The 27,770-nt window shown below is 44.0% G+C and overlaps 1 protein-coding gene across 1 annotated transcript in view; it reads left to right on the plus strand.

Moving 5' to 3' along the window:
- Positions 1 to 27,770, plus strand: part of LOC311500294 (voltage-dependent T-type calcium channel subunit alpha-1H-like) — a gene marked incomplete at both ends in the record, with an annotated part of 41,088 nt that overhangs the window by 12,397 nt on the left and 921 nt on the right. The window contains 28 exons of the mRNA XM_084561600.1: positions 264 to 576; positions 671 to 763; positions 845 to 1,427; positions 3,650 to 4,026; positions 8,245 to 8,396; positions 8,852 to 9,037; positions 9,319 to 9,436; positions 9,904 to 10,059; positions 10,866 to 10,953; positions 11,394 to 11,584; positions 12,765 to 13,076; positions 13,570 to 13,670; positions 13,982 to 14,105; positions 14,494 to 14,562; positions 14,761 to 14,945; positions 15,052 to 15,178; positions 16,285 to 16,410; positions 16,503 to 16,592; positions 17,000 to 17,192; positions 18,955 to 19,106; positions 19,253 to 19,362; positions 19,451 to 19,584; positions 19,677 to 19,747; positions 23,685 to 23,763; positions 24,082 to 24,203; positions 24,566 to 24,883; positions 24,986 to 25,136; positions 26,318 to 26,877. Coding sequence (XP_084417726.1) covers positions 264 to 576; positions 671 to 763; positions 845 to 1,427; positions 3,650 to 4,026; positions 8,245 to 8,396; positions 8,852 to 9,037; positions 9,319 to 9,436; positions 9,904 to 10,059; positions 10,866 to 10,953; positions 11,394 to 11,584; positions 12,765 to 13,076; positions 13,570 to 13,670; positions 13,982 to 14,105; positions 14,494 to 14,562; positions 14,761 to 14,945; positions 15,052 to 15,178; positions 16,285 to 16,410; positions 16,503 to 16,592; positions 17,000 to 17,192; positions 18,955 to 19,106; positions 19,253 to 19,362; positions 19,451 to 19,584; positions 19,677 to 19,747; positions 23,685 to 23,763; positions 24,082 to 24,203; positions 24,566 to 24,883; positions 24,986 to 25,136; positions 26,318 to 26,877 — 5,281 coding nt within the window. The remainder of the gene's footprint in view (positions 1 to 263; positions 577 to 670; positions 764 to 844; positions 1,428 to 3,649; positions 4,027 to 8,244; positions 8,397 to 8,851; positions 9,038 to 9,318; positions 9,437 to 9,903; positions 10,060 to 10,865; positions 10,954 to 11,393; positions 11,585 to 12,764; positions 13,077 to 13,569; positions 13,671 to 13,981; positions 14,106 to 14,493; positions 14,563 to 14,760; positions 14,946 to 15,051; positions 15,179 to 16,284; positions 16,411 to 16,502; positions 16,593 to 16,999; positions 17,193 to 18,954; positions 19,107 to 19,252; positions 19,363 to 19,450; positions 19,585 to 19,676; positions 19,748 to 23,684; positions 23,764 to 24,081; positions 24,204 to 24,565; positions 24,884 to 24,985; positions 25,137 to 26,317; positions 26,878 to 27,770) is intronic.

Below are 27,770 nucleotides of genomic sequence, written 5' to 3' on the forward strand. Positions count from 1 at the left end.
GTCACTCCAACTCTATGGATATACGCTGATCTAAATATCTCCCGAAGGAATACAAATTACAGAAAAGTTATATGGTGAGTAAATGATCGTAATTTATGCCAGAAATAAGGTCCAGGTTGTGAAAAACACTGTTTCCCCTTTAAGTAACTATTCATAAAATGCTCTACATTTATGTATTTATGCATATCGATTCATTTTAACAGGGCAAACCATCTTAAAATAAAACATTTGTTAATAATACAATTTCCATCCTTCTTCTCCAGGAAGTACAACATTTCTTTCCTGAATGGCTATTATCGGTCCGATGGCACAGACGACCACCCCTTCATCTGCTCGATGGAACGAGATAACGGGATGCTTCGGTGCTCTGACGTGCCTCGCCGCCGTGTAGGCAGGACCTCCTGCTTCCTGGGGCCGGAGGAGGCCCATCCAGAGATGGGACTAAGAGTAGATGAGTCAGTGTCGTGTGTGAACTGGTATCAGTATTACAACGAGTGTCGGGCTGGGGAAGTAAACCCACACAAAGGAGCTATTAACTTTGATAACATTGGATATGCATGGATTGCCATTTTTCAGGTAAATACGTCTGTGATCAGTTAATGACGCGATGGTGTACACACAGGACACACCTCTGTGTTGACTACTGGTTTGTGTGCATGTTTCAATTCAGGTAATTACTCTTGAAGGCTGGGTGGACATCATGTACTATGTCATGGATGCACATTCCTTCTACAACTTCATCTACTTCATTTTCCTTATTATAGTAAGTACACACACACACACATGGATATTAAATCGTAAAAAGTTAAATTTGCCTAATTTGTATGTGTGCGATCCTGATCAGGTGGGCTCCTTCTTCATGATCAATCTGTGCCTGGTCGTCATAGCAACACAGTTTTCCGAAACAAAGCAGAGAGAGCACGCCTTAATGAAATCGGAGCAGCACGCCCGCCAGCTCCACCAATCGGCTTCCACGCTGGCCAGTGACAGCCAACCAGGAAGCTGCTACGAGGAGATCATCCGCTACCTGGCACACCTGGGCCGCAAGGCCTGGAGACGACTCTTGCGCGTCTACGCTCAGACACGCCCACGCTTTCACTGTGCTTGCGTGTGCCAGAAAGATGGCGGCGGTGGAACAGCCAGAGGGGGCGCGGCTGGGGAAATGAACGGACTTGCCCACCGGCACTCAGGCCACGTCCCCAATGACTTGTCACACCTTCATCAGCTTTATCATCAACATCACCAGCACCATCACCAGAATCACCAGCCTCAGTCGGAGCCTGCTGTCAGTAATGGAGGGAGCGGTTTTAATTATCCCTTCATTTCGCCCCTCTTCAGTCACCTGGACGCAAAGGTCCAGGTCCAGAAGAGGCAGGATGCCACCGAGACCATCAACAGCAGACTTCCACAGCTGGTGTTGGAGCATGGTGAGTACAACGTGTGTGTGTTTGTGTGTGTGGGAATGCACTGAAGGTCACAGCTTTACGCCATGGGTTTTTACAGGGGTGGAGGGACAGACTGACCCCCTGCCACTGTCTTAGCAGCATCGATTCTTTGATGAAAAATCTTTTTGGTCAGTTTGGCCAATGGGAGGAAATGGGGATGCATTGTCCACATTTATATACAGTCTAATACATAAGAGTACTGGTTAGCATGCTAACTGGAGTAGAGTATCTTACCAACACAATACATAAACGTCTTTGGCATATTGTTACAGCTTTCATCTCACAGTCTTCTACTATTACTATAATTTTTTTAACGTTTTAATTTTTAATGTGCGTGCTGTGTTCATTTGCCAGAGTAAATTGTGTCACTAAAAGATTTTTTTTTTTTTTAAAGAAATCATTTCTGATAGTCCATATTAAAAAAACACTTAGCAGTATTTAAATGTGCAGATAATTTCAGATTTATTTAACAAGAAATGTCAACTGGACCGTGAAGTTAATTTTGTTTTTGGGGCTCAAAGCATATAAAAAATAAAGAGGAGCTTCAGCATGCTGGGGTTTGCACATTTTTTAAAACGTTGACAAGGCAAGCAGAAAGCAAGAACACTGTGGTAATTAGTCACACCGCTGATCAGTATCCCTTATACAAGATCACACTCAGGGATGTTGAAATCCTGACGCATGTGTAAGCTATACAAACATGTAGAATAAGGGCTACAGTGTATATGATATATATATTGTTAAATATCGTTAAAATACATTTAAAAAAGCATGTCCTTCCAGAGACAATAAGTTACCCTGGATAAACAGCCATGCCTTCTAAGTCACAGGTGTAAAACATATGGCCCGCGGGCCAAAAGTGGCCCACCAGAGGGTCTAATCTGGCCCGTATCACGAATTCGCAAACTGTGAAAATTACATAGAAGACTGCTATTCCATCATTTGTCCACTGTTTTATTTAGAGAAGTGGACAGAAGACAACACTGAGACCCAGCCCTAAACAGCAGACAGCAATTAACACCCCTTTTCTAAGTCCTTAGGACATTATTGAAAGGGACACTCCATTAAAATGCCCACGTAGGGTAAGCAAAACTATGGTTAAAATCAAAGCAGAGGAAGGCAAGTAATTTTAAAACATAGCAGGTCTTTAAAACTCAGAGTGGCTCGCTAATGAATCCCCCAGATGTCATCATACCTCATAACACTATAGTTTAGAAAGAAAAATATGAGAAATTATGTGAGTAATATGAGTGTGACACTTGAAATAAATTTAAAATAAACAACACATCTTACCAGAGACAATGTGAAGTTTCCCTGGATAAACAGCGTACATTTTAAGTACTTGGGAAATGATTCAAAGGGCTCTCCACCAGAAAAGAGGGAGACCCACTTAGGAGAAACATAAACTACGGTCGAAGGCATGATAGTGTGAATATATTTGGTGTTTCCAAAACAAAAAGCATTTTTCAAACTCCACAGTTATCTCCAAGCCCAAGCTTGAATAATCCCGGATAGACCTGACATCATCACGCTTTACAAAGCTGTTTAGAAAGAAAACAAGATATAATGTAATTGTAGCTGGGACCCTTGCCAAACAGAAAAAGTGAGTCGAAATTATTTAATATGTTGTTTCATGCAAGTGTGCCACAGCTCTAGATTAGAGCATTTTCTGCACATTTATTGAAGGCTGTCATTTTTATCGAGTCAGTGTGCATTAAATGTTTCTGCAGCTCGCATTATCTATAGACACACAACCTCGTACGACTGGATTGGATTTGTTGTATCAGTCTCTAGTGAAACATGAATTTGTTGTAATTGTGATGACAAGTGAAGTGCTCGTGCTAGATTAGTGTTTGTTGTTATGTCGTTGGAGCATTCCTCCCAAGTGGCTTCCTAATGAATTCTGCTGAAATCTTAGCCCCCACCCCCATCCCCCAACCCACCAAACACACATACTCACACATGTCCCTTTTCTAATAAAAGAGCTCTTCCTCTGAACTAAAGCATCCCAGCCACACAGTGGTTTCCATGTTATTGAATTCTGGTCCCAGTAATGAAAATATGGTCCTCTCCTTCACTGACTACATTCTATTGAATGACACAGTGTCTACACGTGCTACATACAGAATCAGCTTTTTACCACGCCCTTGTGGATGTATGATTTATGTCTATTTAACCTCCTCCTTCTCCTGATGTCTGTGCAGGCGGGTGTGCTGGGCATCCTGCGTTACCGTTGCCAGGTGAAGTCCCTGGAGACTCTGCAGTATGCCCATATTGCATCTACTACAACCAACTTAGTGGCACCGAAAATGTTAATGAGCGCCCTGAAGACCAGCAGCACGAGTACAGCAACTCATGCCATGGCAACTGCCCCTGTCATAGCGACAGCCCGTGTCACTGTAGCAGCCCGTGCCACGGCGATGCCCAGGAGTCCGAGCCAAAGAAAAGGCTGTGGGAGCATTGCTGGGCGGGACTGCAAGTTAAACTGGAACTTATTGTTGGCAGCAGATACTTCAGCAGAGGAATCATGATTGCCATTCTTATTAACACGCTGTCGATGGGAATAGAGTATCACGAACAGGTATGTTTCTGTTTATGTTGGCGTAAGAGGCTGCGTGTTTGTGTGTGGACGTACGCGGCTGTGTGCGTGCCTCTTGCAGATTGGATATGACTGCGGTTTGATTGAAAATTGATGTGGTAATCACTGTGTGTGTGGTGGAGTCAATAAACTTACCCTCCAATCAACACTTACGGCACCAAGCATATGGGATCAGGAAGTGTTTGTGTGTCTGTGCCTGTGTGTGTGTGTGTGTTTGTGTGTGGGTGTGTGCAGGCATGTATCAGGAGATGGAGAAACTCATAAGACCTGAAGTGTTAATTAAAGCGTGACCCTGGGACAGGAGCGGGAGTGAGCGTTGTAGAGACGTGGCAGAGCGAGAGAAGCGAGTGAACGGGAGGAAGAGGAGGAGGAGGACAGACGTGACACTGTGATTGGCTGAAAGACAGGGACAGATTGTGGAAGACGAGGGAAAGATTGTATTTGGCCCATTTCCTGAGCAACATGACAGATCAGGAGGACCTTAACTATTTGAATGACTAATGTTAAAGTATGAGGACTGATTTAATATCAACAAAACCCGTGAAGAGACCAAAAAGCATGTGTAGCTAAAGCTTGGTATATTTTTACACACATGTGAGCTTCATCGGGCAAAATTCCACCGTTTCAATCAACGTGACCGGTGCAGTTTAGTGTAAAACACCTCAGAGACTTCTCGGGCTCTAGAGAATAGAGTTCTGTGGCACACAGATGCCACTGAGCATGCTCAGAGATGCAGATAGCAGTTTTTGCTGCTGTGTTGGTTTGACGAGCTGAGAGAAATAAACCACGGTGACTGGGTTTGCTGAAGAAATTAAATGAAGAAATGTCCCCCACTGCCATAATCAATTTCCTCCATGTGTTTTTACTATCATGGATTTTGTTCAGCAACGTCACAGAGGTGCAGGCTGTCGTAGACTTTGGTTATGCAGACAGTAGACGTTGTTGATAATATACACTGCCTGGCCAAAAAAATAGTCACCACCTGGATTTCACTAAGCAAATAGGTACGATCCTCCTATTGGATAATAACTGCATGGGTGGTTATCTTTCAGCTGGCAACAAGTTATTTAACCCCAACTGATGCAATGAGTAGCTTCTCATTTCTTAAACAATCATGTCGAAAGACACATCCTGTGGTCGTGGAAAAGATGTTAGTCTGTTTGAGAAGGGTCAAATCATTGGCATGCATCAAGCAGAGAAAACATCCAAGGAGGTTGAAGAAGCTACTAAAATTGGGTTAAGAACTGTCCAACACATTATTAAAAACTGGAAGGATAGTGGAGAACCCATCAGGGTAAGAAGAGAGGCAGAAGTGATGCACCCATCATGCCTAGTGCCTACTGTACAAGCCTGTGGGGGCAGTGCTATGATCTGGGGTTGCTGCAGTTGGTCAGGTCTAGGTTCAGCAACATTATGTGTCCAAAGAAAGAGGTCAGCTGACTACCTGAATATACTGAATGACCAGGTTATTCCATCAATGGATTTTTTCTTCCCTGATGGCACAGGCATATTCCAAGATGACAATGTCAGGATTCATGGGACTCAAATAGTGAAAGAGTGGTTCAGGGAGCATGAGACATCATTTTCACACATGGATTGGCCACCACAGAGTCCAGACCTTAACCCCACTGAGAATCTTTGGGATGTGCTGGAGAAGGCTTTGCACAGTGGTCAGACTCTCCCATCATCAATACAAGATCTTGGTGAAAAATGAATGCAACACTGGATGGAAATATATCTTATGACATTGCAGAAGCTTATCAAAACAATGCCACAGCAAATGCGTGCTGTGATCAAAGCTAAAGGCGGTGCAACGAAATATAAGAGTGTGTGACCTTTTTTTGGGTGGGGACTTTTGTCTTTGGCCAGGCAGTGTATTGTGTTTGTTTGGCTTTAGTTCCTCATTGTTCAGAGTCCCTCAAACCTCAGTGATGTATCCTGAAAACTATCAGCATATCCCCAGCTTTGCCCAACCAAGCAGGGATATTAGATTTTGAAGGTGGCAAGATACTGAAAGGCATCATTAAATGTACACCAAAATATGAATTATTATATGGGCTATGGATTGATGTAAACAGCTATCCTTACAAAGATTTATCAGTTAAGTCTTTGCAGAAGAAAAATCTGTTTATGTGACTTCTAATCTAATAAATTGAAGGGAAAACTGTTTAAGATATGTTTTATATGACTTTTAAAGCAGCATTCAACATCATGTAAAGAAGCAGGTCCACGGAGACTGTTGACTTGTTCGATTACAACTGTCCACAGATAAAACATCATGGCCTCGGAAGCTAGTAAATAATTTCTTTAGGTGCAAATGTTTCAGTGGGGTACAAATGTTGGATTTGATTAGTTCATTCCATAACCCTCCATTTATTTATTCTTTTACTGTTTTTTGAGCTTTTTCTTGGTGGATTTGCTAGTGGGCTTAGTGTGCTCAGTGTCGGACAGATGGCTTCATGTAAACTTCAAGCTCTCTTTGACAAAGATGCAGGATTCATGATTGAATCAATAATTACCAGCTGCCTGGTCCTCGAGGTAGCGAAGCAACCCCCCGACATTTCCAGTGCCGTGCTTCTCGTGTCGGTGTGAAGTGCCTCTCCTGAAAAGCTTTCCTTGGTCTTCTCCAGACATGTCTGCTGTTCGTGTGGCGGGGTCTTCGCCATGGCAAACTTGTCTGATTGTAAATGATTGAACGTTGATGCCAGCAGCTGTAGAGTTTCCTGAAAAGGCCCTGATGATTTTTTTTGTGGCTCTGTAAGACTTGCTCTCGGCCTGGATTTGCCGGGGTGGTCAGTCCTTGACCAATTCTTATCACAATATAAGTCTGGTAACGCGTCGTTTGGATGTCATTAAGATAAGATAATCCTTTAATTTATCCCACAGTGGGATACAGTGGATAAACCAAGTCCTACAACTAATCAGAGCCATTTTGTTGTCAACAAATTCAACTCCACGGTGCTCAGATGATGTGTATGACGACGTCGTTGTTGCTCTACCCATACCTAACCCCCTAACGACTGGATTCTCCTGACATATCTTAATCAACCAGTGTAATCGATTCCCAACGGAGTGACTCCAGATCCACTTTCCGCCACAAGGATGTCGTGGGTGGGAGGGAAGTCCTCTGTTTGAAATCCATCCGCCTTGTTGATGGTTTTCTCACAGTCGAACGATTTAGCTCAAGTGATTTGGAGATCCTTTTGAATCCACCGGCGAGCTCAAAGGCATCCATGGCTTTTTTTTTTTTTTTTTTTTTAACTCTGAAGGCCTCAGAGAGCTCTTTAGATCTTGACATGATGACACCACACACTTCAAAGGAGAACGGCAGACCTGAGAGGTTTAAATAAGACAGCTCCCGCCTGTCACTCCCCGAAGAGGTGAAGAGGTTCTAATCAGTGGCATCTAATCTGATTCTAATTTTAGGATTTTTGAATGTGTGATAAATGCATTTGCCAAGCAGCTGATGTGTTTTATTCTCTCTACAATCTCTACAAAAGGTTCATTTTACGTGTGGTTTATTTGAGTTGATTGTATTTACAGTATCTGTAGGTCATGTTTGCTTGTTTAAATATGTCAAAAAAGTCATTATATTCCATGGGTTGTACATTAATCACCTGTGACTAAACAGGTGTAAAACACCTAAAAAGACATATTTATACAGTTGATGCCCAGTATGAACTACTGAATGTGGCATGAGTTATGTGAATACCTGAAAAAATAATAACTGAACAGTGAATCCGAGAGCAACACAGGTTTTCTCGACGAGTATTTTCCCTTTCACCCATGTAACAAATCTCTCCAGCTTTTGCTCGGCATTTGCACATTTGAACAATAATCTAAATCTCTCAAACAGCTTGAGAGAACTCTTTTCCTCCCAGTCCTTCAATCCCTCTGCAGCTCACAGTCTGAGAAGGATTGCTTAAAGTAATATCAATAACATTAATACTAAAAAACCCATTCGCTTATTCTACTTTGACGAAAAAAAACAAACTGTGCCTGCAAATCTGGTGCATTCGAGTCCACGTAGACCTACACTGAAGCCTTGAACGTTTTAGAAATTCCTAACATGCTGAGTCTACTGTGCTCCACTCTTGACTGTCTGTCTCTGTTTGTTTGTTCATTTTTCTCTGTGCCTGTCCATCTCTGTACATCAATCACTCTCTCTATTTTCTCTCCACATACACTGCACCTTCTCAGCCGCAGGAGCTGACGGATATCTTGGAGATCAGTAACATGGTGTTCACTAGTCTCTTCAGTCTTGAGATGCTGCTGAAGGTCCTGGCTCTCGGGCTCTTCGGCTACATCAAGAACCCTTACAACGGCTTTGACAGCATCATTGTCATCATCAGGTGGGCGGAGGAAGAGATCTCTCCTACGTTTTACCCCCAAAATGTGGGTGGTGAATCCTTTTCCTCCCTGCGACGCAGCTCTGCAGCTGCGTCTCCCGAAACTGTCACAGTGGCGCTAGTTTCTGCCAGCAGAGCCAAGTGGCTGCACTCACAGTCCAGAGGGCCTCTATTCACTCCATTATGTAGTAATACAAACTAAATTATGTATCTGCGTTTGAAGGCCACGCTTGTTTACCGTGCCAGTTCACACTGCTTTATTTTATTGGCTGGTGAACTGTAAACAGCACTGGCCCATTTAGTTTTTCCATTGTAACCATAAAATAACACTGACTCTTTAACGCTACGTGGAGGATTTATAATAACGTGTTGTTGCTTAAGTTAAGTACATATTGATTTTTCTGTTTTCTGCCTTGAGGCTTAATTTCACCTATAATCTGCTTGTAATCTATGCGCAGTGTGTGGGAGATCGTGGGCGAAGCTGAGGGAGGCTTGTCTGTACTGCGTACCTTCCGTCTGCTCAGAGTCTTGAAGCTGGTTCGCTTCCTTCCTGCCCTGAGGAGACAGCTGGTGGTGCTGATGAAGACCATGGACAACGTGGCCACGTTCTGCATGTTGCTGATGCTTTTTATATTCATATTCAGGTATATGTTTGTTCCTTTTCTAAAGCAGGCCAAGACTCAAGCACCAAAAAAGTTTTCTTAGCTTCAATTACTTAGATGATTAATTGCAAAACTAATAATGACCGCTATTGACCTTTTTCTTCTTCTGTTATTAGACACATTTCCGCATGTATTATGACCTCTAACGCAATTATTCACGCAGGCAGCGCTACTGCATCGTGTTGCACAGTGCATGTATTAAATTACAATGTAATGAAAGTATTTTCTCATCGTGTTTCTGCGTGCGTGTGTTTGTGTTGCAGTATCCTGGGGATGCATCTGTTCGGCTGTAAATTCGGTTTGAGGCAAGACAGCGGCGATACTTTGCCTGACAGAAAAAACTTTGACTCTCTGCTCTGGGCGACTGTCACTGTGTTTCAGGTCAGGCTCAGGCCACACTTAACAGACACGCACATCAACGGACTTCAGAGGAATTTCCACACTGATGAATCACCTTTTAATAATCTAAATAAAAAGAGCGATGAGATTCGAACGGCAGCTGCTGCAGTCAACGACACTAGCCCTGACGCTGTCCTCCATTATTTCATTTCCTCCAATTGTGGAGTGCTCACGCTTTGATTCATTTATTTTTTAACAAAATATAAAACCTCTCCCGGTGGGCAGGTAAGATACGCTTCACATGCAGAGGCGGAGGACGAGTAATGAAACACGCACTCCACGGGAGCTCATTTAACACTGATGAGCATCATTACTGTTCAACTGACAATGAGACGCACTCGTATGATTCTTGTTATGCTTAGAACACCTGCCAGCAGCGTAGGTCGCTTTACATCTCTTTTTTTCTTTCTTATCCACGCTCTTGTAATGTTCTCCTCTCTGATCTGCAGATCCTCACCCAGGAGGACTGGAACGCGGTGCTCTATAACGGGATGGCGTCCACCACGCCGCTGGCCGCGCTCTACTTCGTGGCCCTCATGACCTTTGGCAACTACGTCCTCTTCAACTTGCTCGTGGCCATTTTGGTTGAGGGCTTTCAAGCCGAAGTAAGGGCAAAGATGCGCTTCTATTTGAGCTACTTAGAGAACGAGACTAATTGAGCTCTGCTGTGCTGATGATACCAGAGCTGCCTACGAGAGAATAATCTCCACCATCCCGCCTGTGTGGTTTCTCCCCTCTCCCTTTATCCATCGCTCATTTCCCTCAGTTGTTCTCTCTTCCTCTATTGTGCTTCCTCTATCCCCCCTTTTCTCTCTTCTCTCTTCTATCTTTCTTTCTTGCTGACACACACACACACACCCATACACACACACACGTACACACACACACACATTACTCTCCAGGGTAGGGATGTGTTTGATATCGCCTGCCATTCACAGCTGGTGAGCTTTTGTTGTTTAGTTTTCATCTTTTATCTCCAGCATCAGAGAGCACTTGTTCTCTCTCCCTCTCTCTCTCCCTCTCTCTCTCTCTCTCTCTCTCTCTCTCCCTCTCCCTCTCTCTCTCTATCACACACACACACATATACACACACTCATACGGATACCCTTTGCCAAAGCCGTCTGCCTCCATCTTTCTGGCGTGAATTTTAATTAAATTCAGTAAAGCTTTATTGGCGTGACAACAGGAGATCGCTGCCAAAGCCATGCACATAACTCAACTAGAGAACACTGGAGATTCCCTCCGCCCGCCTGCGCCCCGCTCTTTGTCTCCAAGTCTTTCCCTCTTGACCCGCTCATGTCTTTCTCTTTTACGACAGTCAACAGACAGCGGGCGAAGAAAGATGATAATGATAAAGATTATGATGATGGTGATAGCGGTTCTCTGTGTGTGTGTGTGTGTGTGTGTTCAGGGCGATGCCAACCGATCTGAATCCGATGACGAGGGACAGTCCCTCTGTTACGAGGATGAGGAGAAGTTGAGAGAGCTGTACGCTGCAGGTACAAACTCAAAGATGAGCTGCACATGAAAATGCAAACTCATTCGGAATTATTTTTAATGATCTTTTTAGCGGTCACATGACCTCCAAGTTAACCAAACCTTGTTTGAATTGAAACATGAAACATGAAAGTTATCACCTGAACTGTCTGTCAAGAACATCAGTCGCAGTTTGCACATCATTTTCCCGGTTTATCTGTTGTGACGTGATGTAGCTGCAGTTTTTCAGTTTTGCGGTTCAGAGCTTCAATAATTGAGAACACCTACACGTGCCAGAGATGATCTACATGGAGATCTAAAAGCTGTTTCTAAAGGTGGTTCTCTGCGCCGCCTGGAACAAACACTGGTTAACTCTTTGTTGACTAAAAATTAGATTTTGAAATGTAAACTGCTGCTCCTCCAATTACGAAAAGATGAAATGACAAGCGAATTATCCTTGCAGAGCTCAAGATCCAGGCCATGATGCTGAGCCCCAACGGTCTCCTGAACCCAAAAGCCTCCAGGCCCCCTCTTCCTCCTCCATCTCTGCCGGTCATCACGCACACTGCAGCCACACCCACTATGAACTCCTGCCAGTCGCGCCGGGCGAGTGGCGCTTCCATGGACATCAGCTGCTTCGAGCTGAGGTCGCCGGTAAGCCTCCGACACATGTATTATTACCACATTGACTGTCTGCTATGAGGTGGATTTACAGAAGTAGTCAAACAGAGAATCAGACTGACCTAAAATTGATTAAATGTCAGTCTCAGATTCCTACAACTGGTGATTTGTGATTTTTGCAGAACACTGCAGTAATATACAGAGAGTTGCATTATCTTAATGAGGAAAAAAAACAATTACATGCCTTTCAAGCTACCTTGCAGAGTTTTATTTGTTTACTTTTGGAGCTTCCCGACAAACCTGCTGTATCATATGAAATGTAATGACATTAAAGCATTTCCATCCTTATGGTACATTTACAAAGTCAAATATTACAGCAGTGTTTCGGCTGTGGTTCAGAGAAAGACCATACCACTGTTCTTTTACTGCTAGCCTTGCCTTATATTTGAGGTAAATGCCAGTTTTATTTGACGCTGCTTTGGGGGATTTCATAGAGCAGGCCTTACTAACAGCTGACATGAAACGAGATGTGTCCAGCTGAGGTATGTCCTAGATTGTTTGCTAATTTTTAAAAATAACAATCATGTCTCATCAAAAAGAAAAATCATTTTCCGGTCTGTTTTCCACATGAGCACTAGAGGTAATCTAGGTTCATTTTCTTTCTAGTAACTCAGCGGCACGAGAACTACAGTGCATCATCTCTAATCCAATCATGTTGCGTCCTGGTCTTTGCCACAGGTCTCAGATCTGTGGGTCCGTATTTCTCATACCAGAGCGCATCCAAGCAGACTCGGAATAATTGGAAAAATTAGTTCCCGAATTTGAACAAACTCCCCTGCGAAGTCCATTTATTTTTATGTCATAATGGCCCAAATGTGACGTGCAAAGGCAAATGTTTTGTTTTTAGTAGATCGGGGAAGCCTCGACATGTGAAATTAATTATATGTCATTGCTCCGCTGATCTGTTTCGTTTGATGTTTATTGTCCAGTGAACAAACCCAAATTAGATAAATTACTTCCCCACTTGTAGCGTGCAAATGCACCGTTATCAGCTCAGAACACTGTCATCTTTACGTGCAGGTGAATAGAGCACAAGATACAACAAAAAAAGCCAAAATCTCTGCAGGGCAGCTTTAATCTACAAAGAACAAAATCTTTATTTCCACTTGAAAGATGTTTCAGAAGTCCATCTAAGGATTGCTCTTGTTTGAAGCTGTCTTCGCAGTCTCTGTGGGACAGCGGACCGGAGAGCCGTCGCTCCAGCTGGACCAGTATCGGCCGAGCCCCGAGCCTCCACAGGAAGAGCCAGTCGGGAGAGATGGAGTCCCTGCTGTCCGACACTCACACGAGCTCCGACCTAAGCAGCAGGGAGCAGTCTCTGGATCAGTCGGAGTACCTGCAGGTGCCCATGCTCCACTCGCCCGACTGCAACGGCACCACCTTTCACCTCCCGGACCACTGCTACGACGACGCTCCGCTGACCTTACACTACCACAGTGATCAAGAAGAGGAAGAACCTGAGGAGGTGAATACTTATTTATATTATTTATTTAGTTTTGAAATTAAAAAAACGCCGCATGAAGGCAGAGGCGTCCTCCTTCTGTTATAAATGAGATAAAACAAGTTAATAAAAGAGCTTATATAGGCAAGTTCAAAAGCAGCTGCTAATTATCTTGCAAAGGCATGCATTTCAACATGGGTGGCCTTAGACACTTATGTAACTTTGAAAATGTTTAATTAGCTGGATTTAAATTGTGAGCAGCGAGGAAGCAGTGGGAACATTGTTTGGAAAAAAACGTGAGCAGTTTTTTGTGCAGACACAAGAGGAAGTCACTTTAAATTAAATTATTACAGCCATTCCAAATAAAACATAAGGGGCTTTCATTTAATGAGTCTATATATTATGATTTAGACAATGGACAGTATGTTATTGTGTGTTTAAGTGGGTGAGTGCGCTCTTCTTCTTCTTCTCTTTTTTCTTTTTTTCATTTGCGAATGTGCGTTTGTGTTCCCTCCAGAGTTTATGTAAGAAGCTGAAGAAGATGCTGGAGCCATATGAGCCTCAGTGGTGCCTGGAGCACGAAGAGTGGTCCCTCTATTTGTTCGCTCCGCACAACAGGTAAACGCACACGCTCATAAACGCACGCCCTCGTGCACGCTGCCCCCGATAGTCGCCTGAGCGGCCTGGGTGGGCTAAACCACGGCGCTTTTGTGAAAATTCACAGCTAAAGTGTGAAGGTTGCAGCCCCTGGGTGTAGTAATGCAATTTTCGCTTTTATCAATTAAAACTGGTCAAGTGAAAAAAAAAAAAAAAGATCACAGTGTGTGGACGTGTGCAGCGATGGAAGTGATGCAGGTGATGTGTTCTATATTTGAACACAGAGGAATAGCGGCTGATGCTCTTTCCGTCTCGTTGTGTTTCCTCCTCAGGCTCAGGCTGTGGTGCAAGAAGGTCATAGGTCACAAGATGTTTGATCACGTCGTCCTCCTTTTCATCTTCCTTAACTGCATCACCATCGCCCTGGAGAGGCCTGACATACAGCCCAACAGCATGGTAGCACACGCACGCACACAAAAACATGAACGTATGAATTCCCATGTTTGCACTCGTATTGACAGCATGCATTCCCTTGAACCAATAGAAAAACCTGCTTAATTCCAGCCTTTAACTCACTGAAATGAGTCAGCCTCACAAATATGGAAGTACTTGATCTCTCACAGACACACACACACGCACACACAGGCTGGCTGTTAACTACAGCGGCGCACATATGCTCGTAGCAGATGCAGGAGCAGTTTGGGAGTCACTACAGGAGCACGTGTTGTTCTCAGTATGTTTTTATTGTGTTTCTGTTGCTGCGCGTTGTTTTTTCAGCTCACTATCAAAACGTTCAACTTCTCCGTGTTTCTCTCTCTCACGCTCGTGTGTGTGTTTGCGACAGGAGCGTGTGTTTCTCAGCGTGTCTAATTACATCTTCACCGTGATCTTCGTGGGCGAAATGATGATCAAGGTAACCATAACAGTACAAGTTTTCTGAACGAGCACATCCCTCCTTAGTCATTTTCTCATCTTACTTATAAAAAGGGCAATTTGCTTCCTGGCTGGGGATCAGAATGGCTTTCAGTCTCATTTGCCACCTCTTATTACTATTAGAGTAATTTTTGCTGGGCCTGTGTGTGTGTCTGTCTGTGTGCTTGTGTGTGATAAGGTGGTTGCTATGGGCATGTACTTTGGAAACGGTGTGTACCTGCAGAGCAGCTGGAATATCTTGGACGGGGTGCTGGTGTCTGTGTCGCTGGTGGACATCCTGGTTTCCATAGCGTCGACGGGCGGGAACAGGATCTTGGGAATGCTGCGGGTGCTTCGCCTGCTCCGCACGCTGCGACCGCTCAGGTACGAGGGCAGGGGTTTTTGTCTCGTGTCTCCATAAATATTATTTGATTTCTGTGTGTGACTCTCTCTCTCTCTTTCTCTCTTTCTGTTTGTGTGCACGCTGCAGGGTGATAAGTCGGGCTCCGGGTCTGAAACTTGTGGTTGAGACTCTGATCACATCTCTCAGACCGATTGGGAATATTGTTCTCATCTGCTGCGCTTTTTTCATTGTGTTTGGAATTCTGGGAGTCCAGGTAATCACTTAAATTGTATATTCCCTGTTCATCCTCTGTCGGTTCAAGATAAGCCTCATAATTTTCTACCCCCGTCACCCCCGCCCACCGCCCTCTGACTCTCATCACAAAATACACTTAACTTATTTGTACCCACGCCCATGTGCCCAGACATCCAAAGCTTGTTCTGTTTTCCGCTGCAAGAAGAAAACTGATCAGAGTGGTTTAAAATAAATGAGGCGTAGCTCGGAAAATGCTTCAGGTAATAAAAAGTGAAGAGAAAAATTGGGAGAAAATGCAAATGAGCTGCTGATTATGCGGCAAAGTCCCTGGAAGTAATTAAAAAAACAATGGTTTTACAGAGGGATTGTGCTGAGAGGGTTTTTTTTTTTTTAAATGGGATTTTCACCTAAATTTTTATGTTATTAATTTCATTAATGAATACAGTTATTTATTTATTTCAGGCAGTTGTCTGATGATTAACTATAACACAATAACAAGCCCTGTTTGATATAAAAGGGACAATTAATAATATTAGCGTGTTAAGAAATTATGTTTCAAGCCTAGGGGATGGGACCCTTAAAGATAATTTTGAGAGGTCCCAAATCATTTAAGGTATAATAGAGAGAAATATTTATATATTTGAGACAGAACAATATTTTTTCTTTTTGGTAGTAGCTTTATTGCTGTTAATAGGTGTCACAGATAAAAGCCATTCATTTCGTAAGGCTCTGCTCCTTCTTATAGCGCCGCTAACGTCTTTAGTTTGCTTGCTTGTTTTGAGTTTTTTTTTAAATCTTCCTACAAATATCCACTTTTAATGCTTGCACAGGAAATTATGCGTGATGAGTGCTGAGGCTAATATTAGCACACAGGCATGTATTTCTCAAAAAACACACACTATCACTGGATTATCCTCAACCAGAACCCTCCATGCTGGAGCATTACTGTGCTTTTAATGACTGTAAGGAAGACCAGATGGTAGTCGGGTGTCTTCCTGTAATAGGCCTGTAAGCGCTTAAGGAGTAATTTACCGTATCTCTTTTTTTTGTGAAGCTTCGTTTACATTACCTACGTGTTCTCTTATGTTTTGACGCTGTACACACATCTGTCTCGTGCATGTGCAGCTGTTTAAGGGCAAATTCTTCCACTGCGAGGGGCTCAACGTGAGTAACATCACCAATAAAACCCAGTGTCTGGAGGCGGGTTACCTCTGGGTGCGACGGAAATACAACTTTGACAACCTGGGACAGGTTTGTCACCCTCCCACACGTCTTGCACCGACACCTCCTCTTACAAACTGATTGCTAGCATGCGGCTGATTTATGTGTCCCAATCTCCCCAGGCGCTCATGTCACTCTTTGTGCTGTCGTGTAAAGACGGCTGGGTCAGCATCATGTATGACGGCCTGGATGCGGTCGGCGTGGACCAGCAGGTGAAGAGAGACACACAGAGACACACTGTGGAGGAAAGAGAGCGTGAGGAACAGAGAATGAATATGCGCGAGGCACACAAATCTTTCAGCCGGTTTATATTGTATCTGTTCTGTTTTGTGTCAGTCTTCGGCACATTTGATCTTGTTTGTTTGAATGAGAGAGAGAATATTTCAGCAGAGAGATGGGGAAGTGTAAGGAGGGAAGAAAGGCAGATGGATAAATAGATGTGAGTTGACAGTGCTGGCAGTTTCACTGCTGACTCAGGACTTACATTGTCTTTTTGTTTATGCTCTCTCCCTCTCTCCCTTTCCACCTCCCCTCTCAAAATCTTTCGTCACACTTTTTCCTTTGTATCCCCATGCCACCTCCCTTCTTCTTTCTCTCCTTGCGTTCTCTGTTACCGCAGCCCGTAAGAAACAACAATCCCTGGATGCTGCTGTTCTTCATCTCGTTCCTCCTCATCGTCAGCTTCTTTGTGCTCAACATGTTTGTGGGCGTGGTGGTGGAGAACTTTCACAAGTGCCGACAGCAGCAGGAGGAGGAGGAGGCCCGGCTGAGGGAGGAGAAACGGCAGAAACGACTGGAGAAGCGGAGGAGAAGTGAGAAATCATTATGAGGGATGAGGGATGGAGGGGCATTCAAAAGTATACGGACACTTGAACCGTGTGCATTAGCTGAACGTGCACTTGCACAAGCTCTTGCATTAATATTCTCACAGAACAGCCTGCACTCTTTTAGGAAGGTCATCCAAAAAAAAAAGAAAAGAAATGGATGCTGCTTGCTGCCTTCAGCCTCAGGAGTATTATTCCCAGAGTCAGGGATGATTGGCTTCCATTCTAACTAGTGTCCCAGTGTTCAGTGAACCCAGGACATGTACTTTACACTTTATGCGTGACTCTTTTCTCTGTTCTGCTAACAGGTCAGTTAGCGTTGGAGCAGTTAGCGTGAAATCCACTAATGCTTGCATTTGTTCACTTGAAGTTATTATGTAATGATTTTCTTATTAGTTATTTCACTCTGACATCCAGTAAAATGATAGATTTTTATGTTTATTCATGCCACTTGTCCTTCGAAGCAGAACAGGGGATGCTACGGATATCATTCTGATAATTTTAACTATTCAGGAAGTGGAGATACAAAATAAAGAGAGGACTGTGTACAAAAGATGTTGGACAAAAATCACTTGAATCATGGCTGCTAATGTACAAACTGAAAGAAAGCGAAACAAACTTTTGCTCAAATGTTGATGTGTTACGGCCTGGCATCCAGATTGCCCAAAATATGTTGGACGAGGTTGACGTCATGTTCTCAGCGTAGGCAAGTTCTTCCAGACAGACTATATTTTAGACATTATTATGTTGAAAGTGGGGGTGGCACAGTGGCGCACTGATGCCTCACAGCGAGAAGGTCCCGGGTTCGAATCCATGGGCCGACTGGGCCTTTCTGTGTGGAGTTTGCATGTTCTCCCTGTGTCTGCGTGGGTTCCCTCTGGGTACTCCGGCTTCGTCCCACCGTCCAAAGACGCATTAGGTTAATTGGTGATTCTAAATTGCCCGTAGGTGTGAGTGTGAATGGTTGTCTGTCTCTCTGTGTTGGCCCTGTGTTGGCCCTGCGATAGACTGGCGACCTGTCCAGGGTGTACCCCCGCCTCTCGCCCGATGGCAGCTGGGATAGGCTCCAGTAGACCCCGCGACCCTTAACAGGAATAAGCGGTTACAGAAGATGAATGAATGAATGAATGTTGAAAGTGGTTCTGAACCGTGCAGAACAGGTACATACACATAGTTTTGGCTATTTATACCATCTATAATGTGCTATGAAGGCCATATTATACTCACACATGCACAGCCTCTTTGCTCCATATATATTGAATGAGCACATGCATATTATCTGTCCATATCATGCTCAGATACACATTGAACACGACTACACCCACACTGTATTTTCTCTCTCTCATTTCAGTGTCACTCGGCCCTTCTCTCTCTCTCTCTCTCTCTCTCTCTCTCTCTCTCTCTCTCTCTCTGCAGTGTAATCTCTAGTAGTGCTTTCCTCTTAGTCAGTTAACTGTCTGGCAGCAGACGGCAAGGGTTCCTTCCCAAAGACACCTTGAGGTGCCACGGTGTGTGTGCGTTTACGTGATGGATAGGACTGAATTCCTGAGATGGCACTTTTAGTCTATACACACACACACACACACACACACACATGCACACACACACAGCAGAGAGCCACTTGGCACACACTTCATCAGTGACTTCATAGCTGATCATATTTTTTCTTTCAGAAGCATTTTAATGGCTGCGTTCATGCATGTGTGTGTGTGTGTGTGTGTGTGTGTGTGTGTGTGTTTGTGCCACGCAGGGGCCCTGGAGAAGCCATATTACGCCGAATACTCCCCGCTGCGTCGGACCATCCACACCGTGTGCACCAGCAGCTACCTGGATGTCTTCATCACCATCATCATCTTCACAAACCTCATAACCATGAGCATGGAGCACTACAACCAGCCTAAGGTAACCATGGCAACGCCTTCTGCCACCTGTCCTAGAACCATAGTAATGAAGCGGTATGGGATGGTACAGTACAGCCACAGTGTCTCTCTCTCTCTCTCTCTTTCTCTCTCTCTCTCTCTCTGTGTGTGTGTGTGTGTGTCCTGCAGTACTTCGAGGAGATTCTGAAGTACTGCAATTACGTCTTCACAGTGGTTTTTGTCATCGAGGCCATTCTCAAACTCATCGCCTTTGGCCTGCGCCGCTTTTTCAAAGAGAGGTATTCACGCTTCTCACACGAACACAGAGAGTCTCATCGACATACAGCCTCCCTCATAGAGAAACTAAAAACACGTTGGTGTGTTTAGATGGAACCAGCTGGACCTCGCCATTGTGCTGTTGTCCATCATGGGAATCACGCTGGAGGAAATAGACCTGAATGCTTCCCTCCCCATCAACCCCACGATTATACGCATCATGAGGGTCCTGAGGATAACGCGAGGTACACACACACACACACACACGGTGACACAAAGACACACATCGACAAAATGATATGTGGCTGATAAGAGCTGACAAGTCACCGTGTTGCAGTGCTGAAGCTGTTGAAGATGGCTACGGGCATGAGAGCTCTGTTGGACACGGTGATGCAAGCTCTGCCTCAGGTGAGAGGCCGCCCCCGATGCTGTAAAATAAAACATGTCTTGTTTAACTGCTTGCCTGGCGTCCAGACCTGATGAAATGCAGGCGGCTTGTTTTATTTAGCGATTTACGAGCCTGTGCGTCGACTGCCTCCTTCATGATTTATTAACATCCATGATTCCGCCAAACGGTTGGTGTTAAACCAGCAAACATGAAGATGTCCTCATGCTGTATTTAGCTAAAGACTAATTGCTGATCTTTAAACGCATCATTGTAGCTGATAAATCCCTGGTTCGAACATTCATAGTCGCTTTGTTATGTTTGTTTTTCCACTGAGAAGATATAACCAGAACCAGAACATGCAGTCTTAAAGTTTATCACACACAAAGACACCACACGGCAGTGTTTACTCCTTTGAGGCAGGATTGTGAAGCACACAATCTTACAGCAGCAGTACTTCATCCCAAAGATATACACTACATACAAGCAGATATTCCACAAAATATTAGGGGTTGTACCGACTCATCAACTTTACTGCTCTGCCATGACGCTTTAAACAGGAAGTTGACTAGTTGCCGACCACGTGACAATAACAAAACGTGCTCCAGTCAATCATTGCAGCAAACTAGCAGCGGTTCATCAAGTGTGTGGAAATACTTCACTAAAGATGAAGCCCATTCTACCGTGACATGCAGAATATGTAAGCCAGTCCTGAAATACAACTAAAGTGCTACTGCAATGCTCAGTCATCTGAAAAGGCATCCCAACAGAGGAACGGTCCAAATCCTCACAAAAGCAGTCAATTAACAACTTCACGTGCTGTAACAGATAAAATGAGGCTCCAAATCAAGAATTTGCTGGTGAATTTCATTGTCTAAAGTTATGAGACCTTTAGCTTTATAGAGATATACCGCATTTTATTTATTTATTTATTTATTTATTTTTACCTCGGCTATATTATGTGAAGTATTATTAAACGCTATTGGCGGTGCCAATTTATATAGACTATCCCTGCAGCGCACTATATTGATAAGCTCATATGTTTATGTTCAGCTCTGTTCTGATATAGTAGTTGGCATTGTTGCTGTGGTTGTAGAGCGTGTTTATTTTTTGCCGAGCGGGAGCTGCATATTGGAAGTGTCAGGTATTAGAAGTGTTTATGGTGTTGATGTGAGCTACGGCCGACAGTAGCCAGCTCCTCCTGTTAACTCGCAGAAAAGCCTCCGTAGCTTCCTTTGTGTGAGACGCTACAATACGTATTCAGGTCAAGAATATAGATTCCATTGTTGCAAAGCGTTACTTTCAACCGTTTGTATGTGTGACGTCATCGACGAGTCGACGTCGACTCGACTTTCACAACATATTAGTCGACTTTAAAAAATCCAAATTCGTTCAACTCCTACTAGGTATAGCATATTTAATTTATGTGATTGGCCAGAGTTGTGCCTACAATACTACTGCCTGTTTTAATGTGACATTCACAACCAAGGACTTACCATCAGCTGAGAAGCAAATGTAACTGAAAACGTCAGTGGCTTGCCTCCAAAGTTAGCTCAGTCCTTACGTCCACACTCAAATATCTCAAAAAACTACTGGATCGATTGTGACAACATTTTGTGATACTCCTAAAGAAATTAGCCTGACTCCCGATGATTCATCCTGTGCAGCGGGTAGCCTTGATGTGTGTAGTATTGATTAAAATGCCTCCGCAATCACCAGATGAATCACTGTGATATTTGTTGCAGACGTTCAGATGAATTGTAATGATTTGTGTGACTGCTTTTCATCCAACTCAAAATTTGACCTTTGACCATATTTACGAGTAAAGCCACGGTACCTGCAAAACTAGTGGGATTCCAGTGAGCCTCATTTACTGCTGACATAATAACATGCTACATTAACATCATGATCATATTAGATGTTACCTTGAGATATCAACACTCAGCGTTGTATTAATGAGCATGTTGACGCGTCGACATTAGCATTTAAGTCAAAGCACCATTTCAGAGAGTTAGTTGCCAGAGGCATTATGTCATTCTCTCTAACGCAACTTATTGAACACTTTGATTGAATTAGAGTCAAGGATGAACTAATTTAAATGTCGTGGTCAAAGCACAAAGGTCACTTTTTACTTCATAAAACACATATAATGAAGCTTTTTGACAGTCCTCTGTAAACAATGTCTTCAAGTGGAAGCAGCATGCCCATTCACCCAAATCTTACATGTCGATGTAGTGCCAAAAATACACTTAATACCAGTAGTGGCTGCTGCCAAATATCTCAGAGGGTGTAATTGTTGCAGTAATGTCTAAGGTGACCTGTTCAGTGGGTAAATTAACAGCAGGTGGACATTGTTTTTGCCGTTCAACTCTTTTGCTGTTGCTTTTATCAGTTCAGCAGCTCCGGCTGTAAAGGTAACTACTTTAAATTAATGAAAAGCAAGTTGACTCCCCACAGTCATCTGAATCAGTTCATCACATTTTATATTAGGTGCAGCAAATCCAGAATAAAGAGCAGTGGTCCTGGTTGATAATGTGCAGTGAATTAAAACAATGCAGCCATTGCACTTGGAAGTGTTTTAATTAATTGCACATTATCAAACCCATTGCCTTTTAGTCTGGAACTAAGATGTTATGCAATCATTTTTTTAAAATTTTTTTTTACAATGAGTGCATTACATCACTCACTTATTTTGAAATTGTTTCACTTTCAGGTGAGAAAAATTATCAAGTTCTCTCTCAGTGGAAAGCGTGCTCAGTGCATCCAGACATTTCTGACTCATTGCTATTTTGCACGAGTGTCTAACTGAGAGCCCTAGACCCGGCACGTTAGTGTAAGCCCACCCTGAACTCTCAAGCCGTGTCTGCAGTTAAAAACAGAACTACCTTAACGTGAGAGTCTATGACCAAATCAACCAAATCTCTAAAAAGGATCTGGCCACCATGGAATACAATTTGGTGCTGATTGGATTATATTCAGCACATGAAATCTAATTGTCTACAACAGTGATAGTCACACATAGCGACACTAAAACTGTGGTTAATTGTGGTAGAAACACGCCCCAATGGAGAAACCATCCATACTTAATATCTTTTAATTAAATTCCTTCAGTGTTCACTGTACATATTGTACGAGTCTGGACAGACATTGATGTAAACTGCAGCATAACTGGTTTGCAGAGACATACAACCACAAGCAGGTTACTGTAGTTTGAATATGGTGCGGTATGACATGGCGGGCGATCTACCACTGCTGCAGTCAGAGTGAACTCTCAGGGGACACCTACAAGAAACGAGGGAGGGGTGGAGGCTGGTGTGCGTTAAGGGAGACCATGCACGGGTACGCAGGGCAAATAGACATTTAGAAATTGTTTGATGTGTGGTTGTACTTTCGGCCTGCAGCTGAATTATATCCATTTTAATTTTGCCTTCCAAATTGGTGCAGGTTATTTGAAAATCCCTTTTGCTTTCTGCAAACCTGACATCATCTTTAAAGTGACACGTAGCTGCAAGGGATCAAGCCCGAGTCTTTGCCGCAGTGTCCGAGTGCTTTTCCTCCCCTGCACTTCATCAGTAGGTTTATCCATTATCTAATTAGACATGTTCTTACCTAGCACCATGAGGGAAGGCGAGTCTCTGTCAATGGCTTTGGAGGTAGAATAAATAAGGCATGTTTGCGATTCATCAGGACTGGATCCGGGCTATGAAAGTGTCACGTTTGTTTCTCAAACTAAAATGTGAGTTATTATTCTACTTCAGGTATCATGATGGCTTCTGTCAGATTTTAAGAAGTAGTAATCATCGGTGCAGTAAGCCTTAGCAGTCTCTGTCGATGCACTCCTTCTCTCTGTTTGCGTCTCTCTCTCTCTCTCTCGATGTACTGTAAACTGTACATGTCTATTTTTTTTCTGTGTATCATACACTGTATATATCTGTGTGTGCGTGTAATGTCTCTGTCTAGGTGGGGAATCTGGGTCTGCTCTTCATGTTGCTGTTCTTCATCTATGCAGCTCTGGGAGTTGAGCTCTTTGGAAAACTGGGTTAGTGTGTGCGAGCGTGGACGTGCGCGCGTGCGTGTGTGTGTGCGAGCGAGCACGTGAGTGTGTGCATGCATGTAAATCGGTGCAGATGTGCAGATGTGCAGATGTGCGCGCGTGTGTGTGGGCGTCTCAGCTGAGATACGTGTGGATTACGTAACAAGAATAAATTTTGTTGAGTTACATACATTAATTATGTCAATTTAGAATCAGTGTTCTAATCAGTGCTCTAATCTACAGACAGTTCTCTTTCTTCTCCCCCCCATGTCTTCCTGTCACAGCACAATTGCTGCCTCTAATACCCCTTTCGTCCTCTTTCAGAGTGCTCGGATGAGAACCCGTGCGAGGGCCTCAGTCGCCATGCTACCTTTGACAACTTTGGCATGGCTTTCCTCACACTCTTCAGGGTGTCCACCGGGGACAACTGGAACGGGATTATGAAGGTTATTTCTCTTTCTCTCCTCTGCTCTATGGGAGTGTTTAAAAAGATGCACAGGCGTCGGGGTGCATGTTTGTGTCTGTGTACACGTGTGCGCGTCTCAGAGCATCGGTTATGAGGCAGGCGTTGCATTAAGCAGAGAGCACTGTTTTTATGACAGACTAAGAGCTGCTGACATTAGGGGGTTAGGAGAGTGTGTTGCTCTTCTGTGACAAGCCCAAGGTCCTTTCCCTCTCAGATCAACATCTCCCCCTGTTGGAAGAGAGAGGAAATACAACCTCAATAGCTCGCCTTAATCCCTTTATCTATCAAGTTTTCTTAATTGCTCCATAATCCATATTCTGCCCTTTTGCCCTCTTTTTCCAGGACACACTGCGTGAGTGCCGCCCGCAGGATCGCCACTGCCTCACCTACCTGCCCCTAATCTCCCCAGTCTACTTCGTCACCTTCGTCTTAACGGCTCAGTTCGTCCTCGTCAACGTGGTCGTGGCCGTTCTGATGAAGCACCTGGAGGACAGCAACAAGGAGGCGCAGCTCGAAGAGATGGAGGAGCAGAAGGAAAGGGAGGAGCAGAAGGAAAGGGAGGAACGGAAGGAGCGGGAGGAGAGGGAGGAGGCCAACCGGCGCTTCAGTGCCGTGTCCGTGGGCGGGGATCCGGAGCCGAGCGTGGACGCACCTGCCCAGGTAACAGACACGAGCGCGCTCACGTTTCTGCACGCGCGGAAAAAAGGGGAAGGGAGCGGAGGGGACAGTAACAATGACAGCGGTGGCGCTCTCGTGTGGCAGGTGCAAGTTGAGGATGAGGAGCGTTCCCATGGCAACCTGCTGAGCATGGGACGCATGCTGTCTCTCCCCAGCGACAGCTACGCTCAGCCACTCAGATGCTCCCCTTATCCTCCCATTGGCCACGAGGCCTTCTCCGGTCACAGCTACTCAGGTAATTAGGATGTTTGTAGCCAATTAAATTAAAGAGCAGATTTTTTTTTTGACTGACTGCTGTAAAGATGATCGCTTCCATGAAGGCAGCTGAGATGTAATGTGCTGGTATTATAGATTCTTTTCAAACTAGGACAGTGAAATGTCATAAAATGCATAAAATAACAACAGGAAGTAACATACAGAGAAATAAACCATCACAGCCCTTATTTGTGGCTTCTACATATTTTATGCAAAACAGTACTCTCATAAGAATACGACATGAAATAGAACATAACCAACAATATGTCTGTGGCCCTCAAAGAACATTTATTCATTCCAGCTACAGACATCTTTTTAAAAACCAATTTTTTCCTTTGCTAGAAAAAAAAAAAAAGTGGCCGCAAACGGTAGGGTTTGAGCAAATGTCACGGAGAAACATATATACCCAAACAAGAGTGTACCTGTTAGGATCTGTTTTCTGGTAAAGGCGCTGTGTAATGAGATTTAACATTTGTAATAATGAAGGAGCGTCTTATCCAGTGCATTTTTTAATAATTTTTGGACTGTGGAAGCCTAGGGCCCTGCTAGCCTGTTGCAGACAGACGTAATTCTGGTAACACACCATTTGGATTTCATCACGGGCCTCCGCACGTGATTGGATAGTCCTACAACTTATCAGAGCGATTTTATTGTGAGCAAATTCAGCTCCCTCGTGCTCAGATGAGGTCTCTGTGTCACCGATACTCTTCTCTCCATCAGCATAAAGCCTGCCCAAGCGATTTAATTGACCCGACAGACCTTTGCTGGAGCATAATCAGTTCCAAGTGGAGCCGTGCCAGACCAACTTTCTGCCACAGAACAATTGTGGGCAGGGACGTTTGTCTGGCTTAGAGGCTGGGGCCCTGCAGGAGGACTGAAAACACTCAATACAGACTCCTACTTTTAGAAAGATGTAATGAGTTCCCTGTGATAGGATCCATATCTGTTAAGATGATAGTTCTCTGCTAATCAGGTAACGGTTAATTAAGTGTGAGCCGATGGATTAGCTAGACCTATCTGAACTGTATGTTGAATATTAGTGCAAAAATTAGTTGATGGGGTAGACTGATGTGGGCTGAACCATCTATAATATTATTATAGACACTCCCTTTCATTTTAGAAATACTGAATCTGTGATCTTTGCTACGTGATTTTGTGCAGGCTCCATGTCATCTCTGGCCTCCAGTGGCGGTGGCTCTCTGCTGCAGGTTCCAGGAGCGCTGCCCACCATCAGCCACGCTTCACTGGGGTCTGGACGCAGCTCAAGGCCGATGATCTGCCTCAGCACCGCTCAGAGCATCGACAGACACTCCCCGCACAGACTCAGCCCGGCTGATAGCATGGAAGGATACAGGTTAAGTCCGGCTCACAGAACAAACAGGCACAGGCTGAGCTCGGCTCACAGTATAGACGAGTATAGGTTCAGCCCGGCCCGGCGGATCAGCAGACACAGACTCAGCTCTGCTCACAGCATGGACGGATACAGGCTGAACCCGGATCACAGCACGGACAGGCCGAAGCTCATGTCCAGCCACAGCATAGATAGGCATCCGTCACTCAGACTGAGCCCCACACACAGCGCCGGCAGACGGTCTTCATGTTGGCTCAGTCCTGAAGACGGTTTGGACAGGAACAAGCTGAGTCCCTCCTACGTCCCAGACAGTTCAGTCGTGAAGAGACCAACATCTTGCCGCTCCGCAAGCAGACAGTTACGGAGACAGGTGTGTTTTATCGCCTTTTTGTCAACATTCAATCACATATGTGCAGTGACCCACAGCGGCATTTAATCCAAAGTAAACTAAGCAGAATGATAATCTCATTTCACTTGATTCAGTTCAAACATGTAATTAAAGCAGACTACTCTACACCGTGATTGATTTCAGCGGGTTTCAAGAGTCAGGTTATTGATTTTCATACAATGTGATAATGAATCAAACTCAAACAATGCCTCCAATAGCAGCAAAAATACATGTAAAAAAGCCAACAGCAAGGTCTGCGAGCTATTCAAGCTGAAAGACAAAGTGACTGGTTGTAAATTAGCTCTAAAATCCTTATAGAGATAATTTTATCGTTATTGTTTACTGAAGGTGGTTTTAATTGGCACACAGAAAGTGATCTTAGTTGCTCTAAGTCCTGGTGGCGAAGCAGTCCATTCCTAAACAGAAGGGAGTTTAATCGCCATAGTTTTTGTGCAAAACTACGTCACACGTTCAGGTAAAGATATTATGAGCCTTTAGCAGTTAATCGGATCAAGTCCGTCTCTTCTCCAATTACAGTCTCTACAGAATTAAATATTCTCTCTATGCGATTGTTGAGAGGAATAATTCCTGGCATTCCCTAAAGCTATAAGAAAATATCCTCTTTATGTGACTCAGCAACTCACACTGCTGAAGCCACATATTAGTTTTGCACAAACTCGATAAAAGTATCTTTGTGTGAGAGGAGGAATGCGTTTTTTTTGTTTTTTTTCATCTTCTGTGTTTTAGACTGCAGGAACTTGATTTAAGACACTGCATGCAATGCATAGAAGCTGTGATTATAGCAATCAAAAACTGTGGAACTGATGATATATTCTTAAAAATCGAACCTGTGCAGAGGAGATTTCTTCTTATTT

The sequence above is a fragment of the Chelon labrosus genome, assembly GCF_963514085.1.
Source record: "Chelon labrosus genome assembly, chromosome: 2".
NCBI classification, from domain to species: Eukaryota; Metazoa; Chordata; class Actinopteri; order Mugiliformes; family Mugilidae; genus Chelon; species Chelon labrosus.